This window comes from Cyprinus carpio, chromosome A22, assembly GCF_018340385.1.
Source record: "Cyprinus carpio isolate SPL01 chromosome A22, ASM1834038v1, whole genome shotgun sequence".
NCBI lineage: Eukaryota > Metazoa > Chordata > Actinopteri > Cypriniformes > Cyprinidae > Cyprinus > Cyprinus carpio.
This window is the reverse complement of record NC_056593.1, coordinates 11394804-11413370: the sequence shown is the minus strand read 5'-3', so window position 1 is coordinate 11413370 and position 18567 is coordinate 11394804. Positions and strand designations below refer to the sequence as shown.

The 18567-nt window shown below is 37.2% G+C and overlaps 1 protein-coding gene across 1 annotated transcript in view; it reads right to left on the bottom strand.

Annotated features, from left to right (window-relative positions):
- The window catches only part of LOC109066415 (DENN domain-containing protein 1B-like), a 96064-nt gene that overhangs the window by 40810 nt on the left and 36687 nt on the right, over positions 1-18567 (bottom strand). Inside the window, 6 exon segments of the mRNA XM_042712455.1 lie at positions 1658-1768; positions 2289-2342; positions 5158-5238; positions 8634-8703; positions 12778-12897; positions 13461-13510. Coding sequence (XP_042568389.1) covers positions 1658-1768; positions 2289-2342; positions 5158-5238; positions 8634-8703; positions 12778-12897; positions 13461-13510 — 486 coding nt within the window.

Below are 18567 nucleotides of genomic sequence, written 5' to 3'. Positions count from 1 at the left end.
GTTAAAAAAGGGGAGTGTAAGGCCGAAAGGAACCTCAGTGGCTAGCACCACAGGCCAAGACGGGATTGGGTCTTGTTAGCATACCACTGACAGCATGATGAGAAGGCGGCTGTCAAGACTCGGGGCAGGCCAAGGGGGTCTCGCAGATGAACCGCACCAGGGCCTCCCAGTTGACTAGTTAGAGGGATCCTGATGCAGCACAATTATACTGGCATATGACAAGACTGCATGGGCGGCTGCCTCCCAGAGCCTGCGACATGGTTTTAAAACAGTGGTACTCCTTACCTCTGGTCACAAAACAGCAATAAGTCAACTGATGCACTGTTGTTAGATCATGATTTATTCTTTTGCTTTCCAATACAGGCAAGTGTGCAGCCATGTTCTGCCAGACTGACACAGCAGGTTCACAAGGGGCCTGAACACTCAGGGTCCGCTGGCAGAATGCATAATGCATTCGCTCTCATTCTCTTTCCTTCTCTTTCTTTATCCCGTTGGCTCGCTGGAGAAACGGTAGTGGTAGGCTGACCACACCGTGGCCACTGTCATATGCCCCCTCTGAAAAATTCAGGAAATTGGCCATATGTCTACACTTGCGTCTTTTTGCGAAAATGACCAAATGTGTCTTCCTACAGTTGCTTGCAACTCCCAAGGCTCTTGAGAAGATGACGGATGGTTTTGGGATTTGAGATGATGAAAGTCTATGCTGAGGCGGAACCTTAATATCTATGTTCGTCGTAGTAACTTTTTTGGCATATTAGTTTCATAAACTTAAGGTCGCTCATGCTCCCATTTTGCAAAACAGTAAATCAAGTTATGGGAGAGTAAAAAAAAAAACAGTTTACCCAAGAGACTAGTGATTTGCACATTCTAACCCCTCGTGTCAGTGAGCACACGGAATGAAGGCGGCAGCACGGAGGAGTGAAATACTCCATGGATAGGGTCATTCTGACAGCCTCCTCTGGAGCCAGAGGGTCCGAGGGGAGCCCCTCATTTCCGGCACTGTCGGCGAGCGCACCGCAGATGCTCCGGGGGGAATCGGAGAGAGATAGGAAGTGAATGACATCACTCGTCACTTCTACACCAACTGTCGTGAAAGTTTGGACCATCATGCGCCCACTCCCTTTTTCAGGGAAGAAGAGCCAGACAGAAAATATGTGGAAGAGTCAGGGATCCAATAAGTGATGATTTAAAGCTAACAGACTTGAGCCCACTGAAAGAGCTGAATCTGTGTACAGTATTTTTTTTTAGATGTTTTAGATTACTGTATCAATATTTTCTTTCTTACTTTTCAATTAATGAGAAGCAGCTAATCTAAATAACTTATTATGATGTGCATCATATCATGAGGTAGTTGGCAATACGTAGCCCTAGAGGGGAGGAAGAATAATAAGACCTACATAATAATGTCTATGATTCTGCATTTTCCACTGGTGTGAAAAGTTTCAAGTCTTGGGTGCAAAAAATAAATAAATAAGTCCATCACATATTATGTTAATTAGAAACAAATTAAAAACACATTTATTTACATACAAAAATAGTTCTGATGGTTCCCAAAAGACCAATTTGAAATGTATTGTATAAAAGCAATGTATACTAATATTTTTAAGTAACAGGAAAACTGTCTGATGTGTAAATGAGAATGACAGCAGAAACTCACAGTGCTAAGCTTGCTTGAGGTAATGATGATGCGTCGCTCATGCAGCATGCTGGCGTAGAGGTGCAACATGTTGTTCACATCCACTGCGACAAAGTACTCAGTTAAATTTCTCTAGGAGAAGGAAAAATATGGTTGATTTAGAGCAATTAAGGTATTTAGACAGCGAATCACTCTTAAAAATGTGTGGATGGCATTGCATTCAATATTTCATTATATATTTTCTTCAGTTGTTTTGTTGTTTAATTTTTTCATGTTTTTTATATTTTGCTTTGTTTCCTATTTTGCCTCACATTTTGCTTGATGTTTTGTTACACATTTGTTTTTTTAATGTTTTGTTTTCTATTTTGTTTTGCTTAATGTTTCATGTTTTTGTTTAAGGTCTTATGTTATATTTTGTATTGTTTCATGTTTTTTTTTTTTAAGTTTTTTATATTTTGTGTTGTTTCATGTTTTGTTTTAAGGTTCTGTTTTTATCTTTTATCTTTTGTTTTGTGTTTTTTTAATGTTTTGTTTTATATTTTGTTTAGTTTCATGTTTTGTTTTGCTTGATATGTAGTGCAATGACATTCATTTATTAAGTGTGGCTTAAATTTGGGGCCTCTGTACTTGTGACTGGGTTAAACATACTCACATTTTCAGGTATGGTGGGGAGCCCATTAATATCAGGAGCTATGAAGTATGAATGCTGTAGAAAACAGACAATAAAAGATTAAAGTTAAGGTCATACAGAAGTATTTAGAATTTACAGACCCTCTAACTTACTGTCTGTTCCACAACCAATAAATAAACTGCAATCAGCCTGAACTTTGTCTGCACTTGTTAACATCATACATCCAGACAACAGATAGGGATACATGAAGTCAACAAACGCCGATCCCCTGTGGACACTACCGGAGGAGGCTCCCCGCATCGGAGAGAAAGTCTTTATTAAGGTACAAAAGCCAACTGCTCTGTTCTGACAGTATCAGAGGGGTCTGCCAGGCGTACGTTTAAACAGGCGAGCAAGTTTAATGTCTGGATCAAAGAGGCTCTGAAGCAAAGATCCCACACTGCCTGCTAACTTTAGAACTTTTGTTTGCCTGCGTGGTGCGCTCCGCTCTTTCCCAAGGCTGGGTCGCGATTCGTCATGCGTAAAGAGTACCCATCTGTTGCTCAACACATAGGTTTAACTTTTGCTGCCTTTGCATATGATCCACTAACAAATTCAAGCACATCTAGCATCCGCTAACACTCAAAGATGCTTTCAAATATTCATCTTGGATGCGATTATCACATGACTCCAGCAATCGAACCAAGTGCTGTGCAATGTCAGAAACAATTTATCTGTGCTCTATGTGTGTGAGTACTTTTGCTATAATCGTACAAATATAAACAATTTTAAGATATCAATAAAGCAGACTGACCAAGTTCTCTTCTTCATGTGCTGACATGTGTTTATTTTCCCATACCGAGCAGCTGACTGCCCTCCGTGTCGTGGACTGCAGTTCCAGCTTGTGGTGGCCAACACTTTGCAGCCGTGTTTATAAAAATCACACATTATCAGAGTGCTTGTTATCACCGCGCTCTGCCTGCTGCTCCCTGTAGAGTGATCAGAATCCCAGACCCTGCACCCAACACCACTCCCCAACACACACGTCGGATTTAAACATTACTGCCCACACAGTACAGATGGAAACCTCTCCTATCACCAAGACCCTCTTCCCAAATTCCAATAGTGAACAAACATTTCATGTTGCCAACCATTTTAACTTCAGAGAAGTTAAAGCGGAACATGATGGTGATTAGTGAACCCACCACCTGCAGGGAGACAGTACAGACAATTCCAAGAAACCCCTTTGGATGACCTGATGGGCTTTTAGATTGCAAGCTAAGGTCAATTTGTTGATTACTTATCCTGAGTAATAGCAAGCTTTATAACTAATGATGTCAACTTAAAGACAACATTAATGTAGTATGATAAATAAATGTAATGATATATATTTATATATATATATATATATATATATATATATATATAGTGTTACATTTATATAAAATATATAACATTTATTTATATTTTAACTATTTGTTAATATGTGAACATGGAACAAGTAATAAGTAGTAAGTGTTTATTTTTTGTTTTAGGCAATAGTAAATTGTATGGGTCAAAATTATTGATTTTTCTTATGCCAAAATCATTAGCATATTAAGTAAAGATCATGTTCCATAAAGATATTTTGCAAATTTCCTACCATAAATATATATAAAATGAATTATCATTGGTAATATGCATTGCTAAGGACTTCACTTGGACAACTTTAAAGGCGATTTTCTCAATATTTTGATTTTTTTTTGCATCCTCAGATTCCAGATTTTCATGATTTATAAATCTCAATTTCAGTTTTGTGGTCCAGGGTCACATATACCAATAGTTGTGTAAACTTAATGTGTTTAATGTAGAGTTTATTTAAGTGTGTGTGTTTTGTGGTCAAGGTTTGTGTGTGTGTGTGTGTGTGTGTGTGTGTGTGTGTGTTTGTGTGTGATTAAAAAGTAATAGTAAAGTATTACAACACTGGATGATGTTTTAATGCAACGTTCTTGAGCAGATATTCAAGGGTGCAGTGTTTATTTTCTTTTTATCCATATTTAAATAAAAAGATAAATGTAGGCTAATGGGCAGGGCATCAAGGAGATTTCTTGAGCATAATTGCCTTTTGCCTTTTGCTTTTAATTCAAGAAAACTTTTGATATTTGAAGAAAATACAGCAGTGTGGAAGTGCATGAATCATTTAGCAAGTTTGATTGTTTTCCAGAAAAAAAAAACAAAAAAAACTGACAACAAGACCCAGGACGGGTTTTTTTTTTTGTCATATTTAAAAAAAGAATAGTGCTGGTTTATTTGGCAAAATTGGAGATCTGTCTCCCATGCGATTAGGGCAACAGCTCCAAATTTCAGAACTGCCCTGTTCTCTCTTTCTCTTTCTTTTCATCCCATCCCTTCAGCACACTCACTCTCCACTCACCGACTGTCTGCTTCCTGGATCTTGCACTACTTGCCCATTGGCAAAATGTAAGTAGTTGCTCTTGCAAAAATGAAGGAAGAATATACACGGATTAGATGGAGAGATCAGACAGACAGACATACACATAGACAGACTGTAAAAAAAAAAAACTGACAAGGAATGGAATGTATTGAATGTTGAATGGTGTGTGGAATGGGGTACAGAGTAGAGGAGTGTTTTTTTTGTATGATGATAGACAGAAAGAACAATAGAATGAAAGATAGAAAGAATGATTAATAAATAGAATGATAAAACAACAGACAGACAGACAGACAGAGAGAGAGAGAGAGAGAGAGAGAGAGAGACAGGCAGACAGATAGACAGACAGAGACAGAAAGACAGACAGACAGACAGACAGATAGAGAGACAGACAGAACGATAGACAGACAGATAGATTAACTGAACGTCAGAGCGAGATTTCTGTTTCTAAACAAAGCGTCAGCCCTCTCCAGCACCTACCACACTCAGATTGACTGCCGTATACGGCTTTGGCAAGGGGTGGTTGTGCAGCGTTTCCAACATGTCGTTTAAGTCATCTTCCTGTGAGGACAAAAAAAGACAAATATGAAAAACCAACAAATTGAAAAAAAAAACAAGCACAACCAAAGGAGTACGAAAGGAAAACAATGGCAACTGCAGAGCGATTCCATGATTTAAAGTGCTCAGTGTAAAGTATTCCTACAGCAGTCTGCAGAAGAGAAATATATCCGACTGACACACATTTAACGAGCGATCCTGAGGTTAAGAGACGGTAGGCTAGGCTGCGGCAGACGCTTATTATTCTGGGGATGATTTATGGCAAACATTGGCTGTTCGTAATTAACCAAAGGTCCTTCCTCAGAGAGGGCGGCTTTAAGAAGCCATTGGAGAAAAGCTTCGCCTCAAAACAGGCCTCAGGATTATAACGCTGAGCTTTTACGAGCTTTTATGACAAGAGTGCAATTTACCCTCTCAAACTTGCTGTAGAATAGCAATGCCGTTGCTGTTAAAACGGTCTGACATTGAATAGTTAGGCACATATTTAGATTCCCCTTTCCTTGTAAGCAAGTTCCCAGATTAGCTGTATGGCCAGAGCTCACAGCTTGTATGGCGGGTGTTTGTACGTATGTGTGTGAGAGCCGCTGTTACGAGAGCCTGGACGCTCACACGCATGGTCAGTAACACAGCCTGAGGAAACACTTCATTTACCCTCACCATAAACCTTCAGCGCTCTTGTCCTTCCTCATCAGTCAACATCGCCTCACGCGGAACAGAATGACAAAAGTCAACCCAATCATTCTTACTCGCTCAAACAATTCATTTATGCATAATAGCTTTTGTAGGACAGTTTGTAAGGGGGAAAATGGTAAAAGGTTATTTTAGCATCGAGATACTGTTATAGTTTTTATTAATATTTTTAATCCGTTTTTATTTCTATCATTTCCCGTTTCATTTCAGTTAATATTGTAGTAAATTTGTTGTTTTTGTCATTTTAACAGTTTTTATACATTACTTTTTTTTCAGTTTTACTTTCAGTTTTACTTTAGTTACTTCAAGAAAAACTAAATTAAAATGAGAAATGTCTTCAAGTAAAATTTTATAAAATAAATTTCTTTATGGTTTATGTTTCAGATTTTGTTAACTATAATAACCCTTCTGCCTAACATTGTAAGCAAAAATTAAATATATATATCAAAATATAATGGTTTCATTTTGGAAACACCAGAAAAAAATATTTCTATATTGTCATATTCATTGCAAATGTCCATCTAAATTCTATGACATTGCTCTGGGTATAACAAATGTACAGTATGTAAATTGTTCATGAATTAAATCTTAATTTAACAACAACAATTTACTTAAGAATGATTTTATGAATTAATTAGACTAATCTGTTGTGCCCACATTTCATGAATAAAGCCCATTTTGGTTATTAAATATCCTATATTAGTTGTCACATTTAAAGCAAATTTTGGTTTAAATTGTATGAAAAATCTTCCATAAATTGCTGAATTGTGTGCAAATAATTTGCAAAAACTTTCTTAATTAAATATTTGCATTTAATGCAAATGTCTATATAAATAGCACCCCCCATTCTAAAAAGAAAAAAAAAGGAATTCACATAAAATTGTCGCACACAATGTAAATGTGTAAATCTTTCCTAAATCTAATCTTACAGAAACAGTTGCATTAAATTACATTTTGTGCAGATTGTTTGTAAAGTCATTTTTACACAAATTATAGCACTGTTAAACACTTGTTCTACAGGCTTTATTTGTAAATATTTTGTATATATATATTTTGGTATGTGTTTGTATTATGTGTACTGTTTATTTGTATCAAGTAGCATTTATTCACACAGGCAGCACTTCTTTTCCCAAAAGAAAACTTTCTGGATTGCAGTTCTACCATCTGTTGACCACTACAGTCTCATAAATGAAGCTAAATGACTTTGAAAGTTACACTGAATAAGCATCTGCTAAATGCCTTCAATGAAAATCATAAAAAGAATGCATTTTAAATAATGATAAACATGAAATTTGAAGAACGAGGGCAAACTCTTTCTTGGGGTTTAAAAAAGGCATACTTCTGGTACTGGTCGATGACACAGAGCATCTAACGACTTAATTCCTGACCCCTGTGACTCCCAGTGTACTTAGCCCTTGATTTGTTTGTGTAGAGGAGGCTTGGACTTCCTCCCATTTCTTTCAGCGGCTCCAGTACACATAACAGAACGATAACAGACTGATAGAGAAACTCTTACACGCTGGCTCCACAGACTCTGTTTTTCATTTGATGTTAGCTTAATATCCCCCCCCCACCCCCTTTTTCTAATTCAAACTTTTCAGTAGTCTCTTACTACTGTGAAACTTTCAGAAAGAAATTTGGCTCAGTGTATTTCCTGACAATTTGTTTTCCCGTATATCATAAGGATTGACTTCCTGTTCGATGCTCGGTCTGTTAAATGTCACCAACACTGCAAAGCAAAGCGCAACCAACCAACTGTGCCTGTTTCGCTGAGATGGATTACAGATGACGTTTTTCTTTTTCCTTTGTCTTTGCACAAAACAAAACCCTCGAGTTTTTCTTTGCAGTGGCACTTTTGGCACACAAGCTGGATGGCAGGAACACTGATAATTTCGCTGCTATTTGTGACATTAAGCATTTGCTCAATAGGGGGTCTGTCATGGTGCAATCAATTTAATGCATATTTCTTTGCACAACATAAAACCATTTTCAGAAATGTGCAAATTTAACTTAATCCAAAGTTTTAAAAAGACTGCAAGGGTACATTATTGCATTAAATGCAATAACGAGTGTACAATGATAAAACCATTTTTTAATAAATTAGCGCATTTGATGCAAATTTCTGTGTAAATCTTTTCAAAGTCATTCTTATGTATTTTATTTTTGCTCATCAAACAAGTCGAAGACTTCAACTTAGCTGGTGTTTTAAAAAGTCTGTAACCTATCATTAAAGATGTGCTTTAAACACAATAACAGATTTATAAAAATTGCAAATTTCTTTGTTAACCTTTCATTAACCTATTCTTGCATATTGTTATTTTGGCCATTTTTTTCCATTAGCAGTATTTAAAAAATTCACATTAAATGTGATCATTTATTTAAGAGCAGTTTTATTAATGATTTTACATGAAGTATAGCATATAACGCAAATTCAAGCAAATCTTCAAAATCATTCTTTGATGCACATTCTTGTGTAGATCATAAAACCATTATCAGAAATGCGCAGCTTTAACTTAGCTGGTGTTTTAAAAACTCTACATCAAATCAGATGATGTGTAAAATTGTTCATAAATCTGTTCTTGAATAAATTATCACACTATAATTTTTAAAGGATCAGATTTAATACAAATTTCTGTGTAAATCTTTGCTACTGTAATTGTGCTCATTTTTGACATGTGAAGACAAGTTGAAGACTTCCCTTAACTTACCTGGTGTTTTGACAAGTAGTCTGCAAGGGTATTTAGCAGCTTATAATAAATCTCAAACCAGGGGAGATAGCTGTCAAAAAAAAGAGAAGAGAGAGAGAGAAGAAAAAGTGCATTAAACAATTATTTATTAAAATACTTACCAAGAAAAAGCTGTAAACAACACTGTAGCCCCATTCAAAAGGGCGGACATCATTTTTCTCAAATACATCACAGCCGATTCTTCCTCGCCTTGACTTTTAACCTGGCGGGCTTTAGACTTCCTTTAGCATTTTCGGCTACAGTGAACCTTATTATCACATTCTTGCTACTCGCTGACACTTACATTCCCGCCACAGAGCGGGCTCAATAAAAGTATTTGGTTTCTTCAACAAAAACACGACTGGACCACTGTAGCCTGTAATAAACCAGGGATGGGATGGTTTACAAGCATGCTGCGCCCAGATGCACAACCTGAACCTCACTGTCTTACATTAAGTCACTACATATGTCACCACTTTTTTTCTCCTTAAAATTAATCTCTCTTAATAATGAATTTCTAAAATTACATTTCCTAGCAGGAGCACAAAAATAATTCACACCTTATCAATGTGTATTAACTAATCACACAATGACTAGCCAAGAGTATCTGCAACATTGTGTGTGTTGCTGCCTGACAGAATCTTGGCAAAGTTGACAGGCCTTTAAAAAATGGAATGCAGCCAATGTGTTGTTTTGGCTTGAAGGTTGTAAGAACACACACCATTTATTTTGTTATGCAATCTAGTGAAAAAACGCAGCCTGCTAGTGGGCTCTGACTTTTTCTTTCCCGGTATGTAGGCATGATTACAACATGCATTTCGACTCGGTCTGAAATCTCACACTTAACCGAAAGCGATTACATCAGCTATTCTTTTCAAACACAGAGCTTCGACTTTTGTTTGTCACTAATGCTTGATTACCTTAATTGGCAAAGACAGCGCAAAAGAAGAAGCTTGAATTAATAGATGGGGCAATTTTTGAAAAAGAAAAAGCAGAAAGGCTTTCATATCATCTGATCCCAGTTAAACCACAGAGCACGAGTCTTTTTTTTTCTTCCCTTTTTATCCTTCCATGGGTCAGTGAGCTCTCCAGCAGACTGGAATTAACGTATAACAAAAAACACAACTAAGTGCATCTAATGCAAATTTTCATATTGCCGAATCTGTAAAAAAGGGGCCATTGGCACGGCGTTCCCTGGGACGTGCGCTCAAGCGTGAGTGTTTCAAATCTGGGTGACCATTAACCTAAAACAATCATCTCTTAACATGTCAATATTTTGACGTGCATGACGACATTCATAAACCAGGTCACACTATTCCAAATTAAATGTGTCTATGCAAATTTCTAGATGGACAAGAAAAAAAATAATCCATGGTCTGCGTGTTTTGGTTAGCGTGACGTGTTGTTTGAAATATCGTAATCGACCGACACCTTGCTCAAGCTGCATTGCACAACAAAGAAAAATCATTATCTATCTCTCTCTCACTCACTCTTTGTTTAAAATGCGAGGCTCCTGGATGCTAATCCTTCATTTTTCACATGTGAAAGGGATTTAAACGGGAACCTCTCCTTGTCAGAAAGGCACGGCAGGCCTTGAAGAGCACAAACATTCATTATACACTTAAATGAGAGTATGTAAATCTTTTGTTTTTTAAGTCAAACAAATCGCTGCTCTATAAGCAGCAGACTTGTGTTTATGAAGGAATACCTTTCACAAAATCCTGGATTCATTTTTAAGTCATAAAGTAGAAGCACACAATTTTTCTTCTTGTTTTAATTTTTCTTTTCTTCTTCTTTTTTTTTTTTTTTTTTATAAATAAGCTGAGGGCAGCATGGCACCCCAGCCCAATCTCTTCACAGCTAGTAAGTAAAAATGTGTTTGTATTCGGCAAATCCTCTGATAGAGGAACATTCATCATGCTGAACTGTGCTGAGACGAGCCAATCTCAACGGCCCTTTTAGCTTCTCTAGCGCCGTGTGAATTCGGAGAGTAAACCAACTTATCTGTGGCTTACTGGCAATCCCTAACAAACTCGAGCTCCTTGCTTCCACAGCCAGAAGCATCAGATAAGCTTGAGCAACTGGTATGATAGCTGAAAAAAAAAAAAAACTGACCACCAATGAATGGGAGAATGTGCAGGTCATGACTTGATTAGAAAAGATGTATTTGTATGTTCCATAATTAGGTGTGAACTATTTGCGTACTACTTCTAGATTCAAACTTCAAAATTCCACTATAAATCAGTCTAAATTCATATTACGCATTTATTTCGAAGTTTTAAACTCCATGCACGATTTTTGATTATTCTTATAGGCTTGTACAGTCTAATCTGCCCTTAAATCAACAAGCATCCTAAATCATTGGAGGTATTTAGGAGCTTTAAAAGCAAGTCAGCTTGCACCTTGTATCCTTCCCAGGATGAAAAACGATTACACCCTGACTTTTCCTGAGTTTTATGTTCAGCAGAGGGAAGAAATATCGCTAAATGGCCACTAACTGAAGAAAACCTCTGGTGTCTGAGGAAGACGCCAAGTCGGGTCTCAGCCAGCAAATAAAACGGGCGAGAGGGAGAGAGAGGGTCTATTTCATCTGGGGTCTCGCATATGTCCGAAGGCTATGCGCTCGGAGTGTCCGAGGGCCGAATGGGTGGAGAGGGTGGGGTAAAACGGAACGCTTGTGCTTTTGAAGTGGTTTGGCCCGAAGGAACCCTGGCCTATTTGGCCTGGGCTAAACCTGCAAAGCTACAAAGGGCTGTCCCTATAAACCTGTCCCTCTCATTAGGCAACTTCCTCGTGTAAGCTTAGGTGACAATTTTATGGTCCCAGCACTTCTACAATCACAAGGACACAAACCATTTTAATTACTTTTCTTTTATATTCTGCTGAAGAGTGCAAATGTGTGTGAATAAGAAAAAAGTTTTTATATATATATTTATGTGTCTTATAATATCTCTAAAAGATCAATAGAAATATATAATTCAATGAATTTATAAGTCAAAATTCACACTTAATATTACATATATAAAACATTATATACATATATATATAGATGTGTCTACAGTATGTTCATATATATATATATATATATATATATATATATATATATATATATATATATATATATTTTCATATATATATATTTTTTTTTTCTCCAAATAAATCATTTTTCCTAGCAAACAGGCAGAAAAACAAAACTTCCTATATGTCTTTTGTTATATTTTGCCATGATCTTTCCAAATAGATGATATAAACAAGGAACAAAACTTTGAATGCATTTCTTATTATGAATGAAGGAAGCCATGCAAACTACTCAGAATGCATAATGAATTTTATACATCATATGTCAAATGAATTAGCATGTAAAACTCAGTGAAAGGGACAGGGGAGACTCTTGCTAATTGGCAGCAGGGCTTCATGCATAATTATTGGTGAACCGTCTCCGGCATGCCTCTGTGCCTGAATAACGAGGGGAGAGAAAGAGAGAAACACACACACACACACACAAAAACAAAGGCCATGCTGGCCGGGGTGGGAGGAGGAGAGATCTCGACAGGAGCTCATCATGACAATGATAAACCTGCGAATGTCCATCATCAATACCGTGTAGACGGAGGAAGAAAAATGTGATATGTCCCAGTTGAGATGCTCTGAATTACTTAATGTATTTGTATTATTAAATACACTGGTTTATTGTTTATGTAACACAGTCTTCAATATCTAGCTTTCCAATCTTAGTGGAACAGTTCATTCTGAATATATGATCAAGCATATTATGATCTAACAAAAACAAACAAAAGGAGAATTCCTATCTGTGTTTATTATTATTTAATAAAAGTGAAGTATAGTTTGCTTCTACTCCCTTTATTTCAGCATCTAGAACTGATCTGGAATTTTTTTTCCTTAAAACAGGAAAATGTATATTTAAAAAAAAAAAAAATTATCTTCAATCCATCAAACTTTCTATCTATTTATGATATATTAGTAGTATATCATTGATATGAAAGTGAAATCTCTCCTTATTTATGACTGATTTTGAAATTTGTTATGAAATGATTTTGTGACGCAGATTGGCAAAATGAAAATTATACACAGCAAAAGTTAAAATGCATCAGTAAAGATCTCTCACCTGAGCAAACAGATGCAGACCCTGCAGCCGGACGTGAGCCGACAGAACCCAAACCTCTGCTTGCTCTCAATGTCTGTGAGCACAAATGTGAAGTTCTGGCCCACCTGAGTCTGGCACACCCTGCAGTCAACCAAACAGAGATATAATTAGCAAAAGTATTTTTTTTAAATTATTATTAAAATACATTTCAATTACATTTGATGGAAACACTGCATAGACAGTGATTGTAATTTAGAGCATTTTCATATCCAGCAAAATGTACTCTTATCTGAGCAAAATATCAGAAAAGTTACCAAAAACATGCTATAAACATTTTCATACATTCACTAATTTCATATCCATTTGATAGCAGAAAGATTCTATTACATTTAAGGTTGTAAGAACTGAACCAATGGTGACAGTGTAGTTTATCTCCACTAGATGGCAGCAACAAAGCTTCAGCTGGAAGGACGTGAACTTCTCACACAGCACATAAACTATACAACAGAGCTTTCCATTTTTCATTTCCAAGAGCAAACAAGCCAATACACACACACACACACCGCTGTGAGAAGAACACATTTATTCAGGAGACGCGTCTAACATCATGCCAGTTAGGACAGACAACAAACAAACATCCTAATTTTTCCCAATTCACACATCATCGATTCATTTATTTTCCGGAAGCATGAAAGACATCCTACCTTTCAACATCAAATGGGAAGCAGAACTTAGGCACTGTCTGCAGGACCTCCTAAAAAGAAGCAAATAAAAGCCATTAAGAGCCATTTAAATCATGTTATTATTCGCTAACTGATATTAATTACATTTAATTTAAGGATAAGCCTTAAGTAATGACTTAATTAACGGTTATGGCATGAAATTACTTGATAAAGAGGACGATGTGATATAATAGGTTGCCAGAGTGTTGAGGTTGTTAACATGTTTGGAGTGTTTTAGTGCACACTGCTAAATGGTTGCTAGGAGGTTGCATAAGTCATAAGAGTCCAGCTCCACATCTCTATTGTCCCTAGATACAGCTCTAATGCAAGTCTAGGGGATTTCTGGCTAGTTTCTTTTTTTTTTTGTCTGCCAGACAAAAATCATAAACCCAACTGATTCGAAAAGTAAAAGCACACATTTTCCTAACAAACCGCATGATCTGAGCTATTATTTATGTTTGCAGCACAAATTGTGTTTACCCAATGAAACGGTTTAGCTTCAAAGAAATACTCGTTAATCAGAACAATTTTTGTTTTTACTGTATTACTAAATCTTTTATTGCATTGCTAAATACTTGCGAAAATGTTCTAGATAGTTGCATATTGTCGCAAGCTAAAAAAGACAAACTCCGCTTCTTTATGATATTCTGGTCCTAAGATACACCTCTAATGCAAGTCTAAGGGATTTTCATAGTACAAACTGTTAATCAGATGAATGGTTCGGTTTCAAATAAATATTTGTTAAACAGAAAAGTAGATGGCAAACAAATATGAAGTTTTTAGTGCATTGTTGATTTTTTTTTTTTTTTTGCATTACTTAATGCTTAAAAAAAGTTGAGTATTTTTTTTTTTTTTTTTGATTAATTATTAGTGTTCATAGTAGAACAGTAGCTGACAAACGAATTTCTCATGTTTTTTGTCTGCCAGACAAAAATCCTAAATTGATTAGAAGAGTAAAAAAAATTTTTTTTCAACAAACCGCAAGATTTGTAAGGCAAACTATATAAATCTGATGAAATGACTGTTCCGATAACAATTCATTAGGCAGAACAATACCTAGTAAATTAATGAGCAAATGAATGGATTTAAAGGGAAACGACATCATGCTGACGTAAAGGGGAGGGTGATCAGAGGCTAAAATAATTAGTGGCCATTAGCTCATTGATCGTTTCGCTTGAGGTGAGGGGACGACGGAGGTGACGGCAGATTGTAGGAACAATGGCTGAGCAGCACCAGGGGTTCAGAGGAGGTGCGGGAAGGATAGGAGGGGGCAAAAGGAGGCCCAGCCTTTGGGGTTTTACCTTCCCGCACAGCCCCAGAGGGAGAGTCCCTGCACCAGCAGCATATGGATTTCCATAGCCATATGGGTTAGCCACGTCTGGCCAGTCCTGCACTGTAGACTAGCCATGGGGAGCTGCCAGTGATCCTCTGCTCAATGTACAACAAGCTGCGACCATTCAAATGAACTGTGCGGGTGTGTTTGGGGGCAGCTGGGTAGTTCAAATGCAGGTTCCATACCCGTACCTACCCTTTAAAACAAAATTAATCGTTCAAGGTAAGTGTATGTGTGTTAGTCTGTTTTTATTTGCATACTGTATATATGCAGGCGCGGATTATGACTGTTTGCTGTTTTTCTCGGTGGGAGGTGATGGTGCTGATGGGGAAAGACAGAGTGAGAGAGTTAGTATGTGATACAGAGAGCGGTGAGGAGATTGAAGGCTCTGGCAGGCGAGAGAGGAACGTTGGCAGCGGCAGAAACATCCTCGCCGTGTCGTGGCGCAGCGGATGACTGTACGCCAGTAAAGCTGTCACGCGTACGCAAGCCTGATGCTGCCGTATGTGACTGCTACTATCATTAACTCCTATAGGTGCTTCCCCCGAGTGTTTATGCCAAGCTGTGCCACGCATTTGCAGAAGCGTATGCAAACGGATGCTACGCAAATAAAATTGTCTCCTTCATAGGTGCAGAAGTTGTCGAGGGTCCCACACTGGCCTGCTTGATGCCAGTCAGTGCTGGTCCTTGCTGTCAATCTGAGCTGCTTGACAGGAACTTGCAAAGGAATTCACACTGGAAATAACATTCGGACTAGACAAAATGTGATATGTGTAACAACATGCAGCAGAATGAATGCATTCATAATGTCATGTCAATTGAAATGGTCTAAAGAATTAAATAACCCCAAGAAAAGCCATAATTAGGACCAACGAAACTCCAAAACCCGTGCCTTTTAAACTCCTTTCATTACGTCAATATGATTTTGCCATCGGGATCATAAAAAAAGTGCTCTTGAAATTATTGAATTGTTGGGAGTAAAAAAAAAGATATTTTGAAGAATGATTGAATGAAAGTCAATGGGGTCCAAAACAATTAGATTGGATCCCATTGACTCTGTATGGGCCTCACAATCTTTTGTGTTCCGCAGAAGCAAGTCACACAGGTTTAGAGCAACATGAAGGTAAGTAAATGACAGAATTTTCAGTTTTTGGGTAAAAGTAAAATGAAATGATTGAAATGGGAGGTTGACGAAAGGTTGATGACGTCATCCAAAGAAAAAATCTTTTCAGGGCAGAACATGTTTGGATTCAACAAAAAGACATTTATGTGAACAAAAAGTACCCGAAACTGATTTGATTTCATGTTGACTTCAAGTGATTTTCAAACCCAAGAGAAATATTCTCATAATTCTCCTCCCGGTTATAGCAGATCTAAATCTCAGTACGCATGTGCATTACACACCTTTTTCTCTCTCAGTTTTATTACTATTCATCCAGGTGATCAGGGGACTATACCAAAGCGTGCTTTGGGAGGAGAGTCAGATCGTGTGAAGAGGTTTAACGTGAGTTGCTATCGTTCCTGTTGTGTGGTTGTACTGTTTTTTCCCCTTTCTCAGCCTCCCTACCAACCATTTTCCCAAGACAAAAGAATATAAAACAGCTAATGCATTTACAACTCACTGGAGGAGGCAGGGTGAACTCTGCAGGCTGCATTATTTATTTACTGTTGAGACAGGGATATCACTCAATGAGACAGCAGTCTCCATTCCCCCCTGGTCCCACTGCGGAGGCCTGCAATCACAATCTCTCTCTCTTTCTCGCTCCTCCACCAGCAGCATTTATTACCACCCCACGCTACCGGGAGACACTACCGCTCCCTCCCTGAATTCCCTGCAGAGGAAGGGAGCTTCTCTTGGGCTGGATGGTCGCTCAAGATTCCAGCACTGGCAATCAGCATCAGATATCAGGGATTTTGTGGCTGCTTCACTCGGCTCTGAATAATGAGGACGTTTCATACGCCCAAGCCAAATGTGCCCGCGATTGATGCGAATCATAGCAGAATTCTTCAAATCCGAGGACATCTACAAAGTTGCTTTCAAAAGTGCCATTAACAAACGACAACATGAAAAAAACAAAAAAATTGAAAAAAAAAAAACCCAAGAAATTATGAAATTTGTTATTGAAATTTCGCAAGACATGAAAGTGGGGGGGGAGGCCAGTTTAAATCGTAACTGGGGGCTAAAAAAAGGCTAATATTTGTAATTTATAATATAGATATATATAGATATATATATATATAGATATATATATAGATGATAAATAGATATATATCCTATATGACACACACACACCAAACACACACACAATCTCAAATTGTGGACTATATAAACTATCAATCACACTTTTCTGGTTATTGCGGAGCATTTCTGCCAATTGTGAATATGTTCTCATAATTGCAACATTATGTCTTCTTAATTGTAACTATTTTCTCAATTAGAGCAACTTCATTTTTAGCAACAATTAGTGACGTACCATTTTCCACAGCATTAGAAATTCTATTTTACAAATATTGCAACTATTGTTGTTTGTTTCGCACAGATAATTGTTTCCAAAAATTGTTGTAAATATATTGGCAGATGTTTCTAATAAATGCTATACTTTTTTATGTAATAACTTACTAATAATAAACTACTTTAACAATTATCCCTCTACTCTCATTTCTGCAACCTTTTTTTTCATAATTGGCAGAATTGGAATTATTGTTAAATGCCATATTCACTGATTATTTTTTTGTTCGCTTTTAAACTGTCATGTAAAAACTGGTATTCACCTGTTTCCGGCAAAAAAAATAACTTGATTTCTCAAAATTGTGACTTTATAACTCATTTATTTTTTTTTTGCGACTTGTGTTGTTGTTGTAGTGACGTTGATGTGGCTGTTTCTGGTAGGGCACCTGCAAAAAAGAACAACCGTCCTGTTTTTCTATGGTTGAGATGGCGCGCTGTGACCACATCTCAAACTTCTACTTTTGTCTAAATAACTGTAACTGTCTTAATTGCGACTTTATTTTGCACACTAACGAAACTATTTTGTATCAAATGCAATGCTTATTTTTCACAAACAACTATTACTGTAATTATCTAACTACTATAATTAGCGTTACACGAACTATATTTAACTTTATGTGGTTGCAAAAAAAACAATTCCGTATTTTTTTTATCTCAAAATCGTATACTTAATTTCTCATAATCGCAGCTGTTTCGTACACATGCTACTTCTTATGATCGAAACAATTGTGAACTGCTTTCGTTGCTAACGACTTTCCCACAACCTACACATTTTATTTTTTACTCTGGAAACGGGCTTTCCATGAAAAAAAAAATAAAAAAAAACTAAATCCTGATCTGTCACATCTGGGTGAGAGAAAAAAAAAAATCCAATTAGTATGCCACTATTCAGCTGCAGCATGAACGTAGCCAAGTATTCTAGGTGATGTGAATGTTTAGAGTTGAATATTTAGATGGGAACAGCAAGACAAGAATTGTGGGAGAGGGAGGGAAGGAGAATAAGACGAGAAGAAAGAAAGTGGTAAGTAGAAAAGATGTTGTGAGTTGGGAAACTAAGAGCGGTGCTTCCGGGAGGCGGTCATGATGCGAGGGAAAAAGTCTGTCATTCTTCATTCTGTCATTATAGGGCCATTAATGGAGAGGGGAGGGAGGGTGTGAAAGAGTATGTTGGCGAGAATATAGAGGCGCAAAGAAAAGGAGAGAAAGGAGGGAAGGCCACAAGGAAGGGAACGGGAGAGAGGACGAAA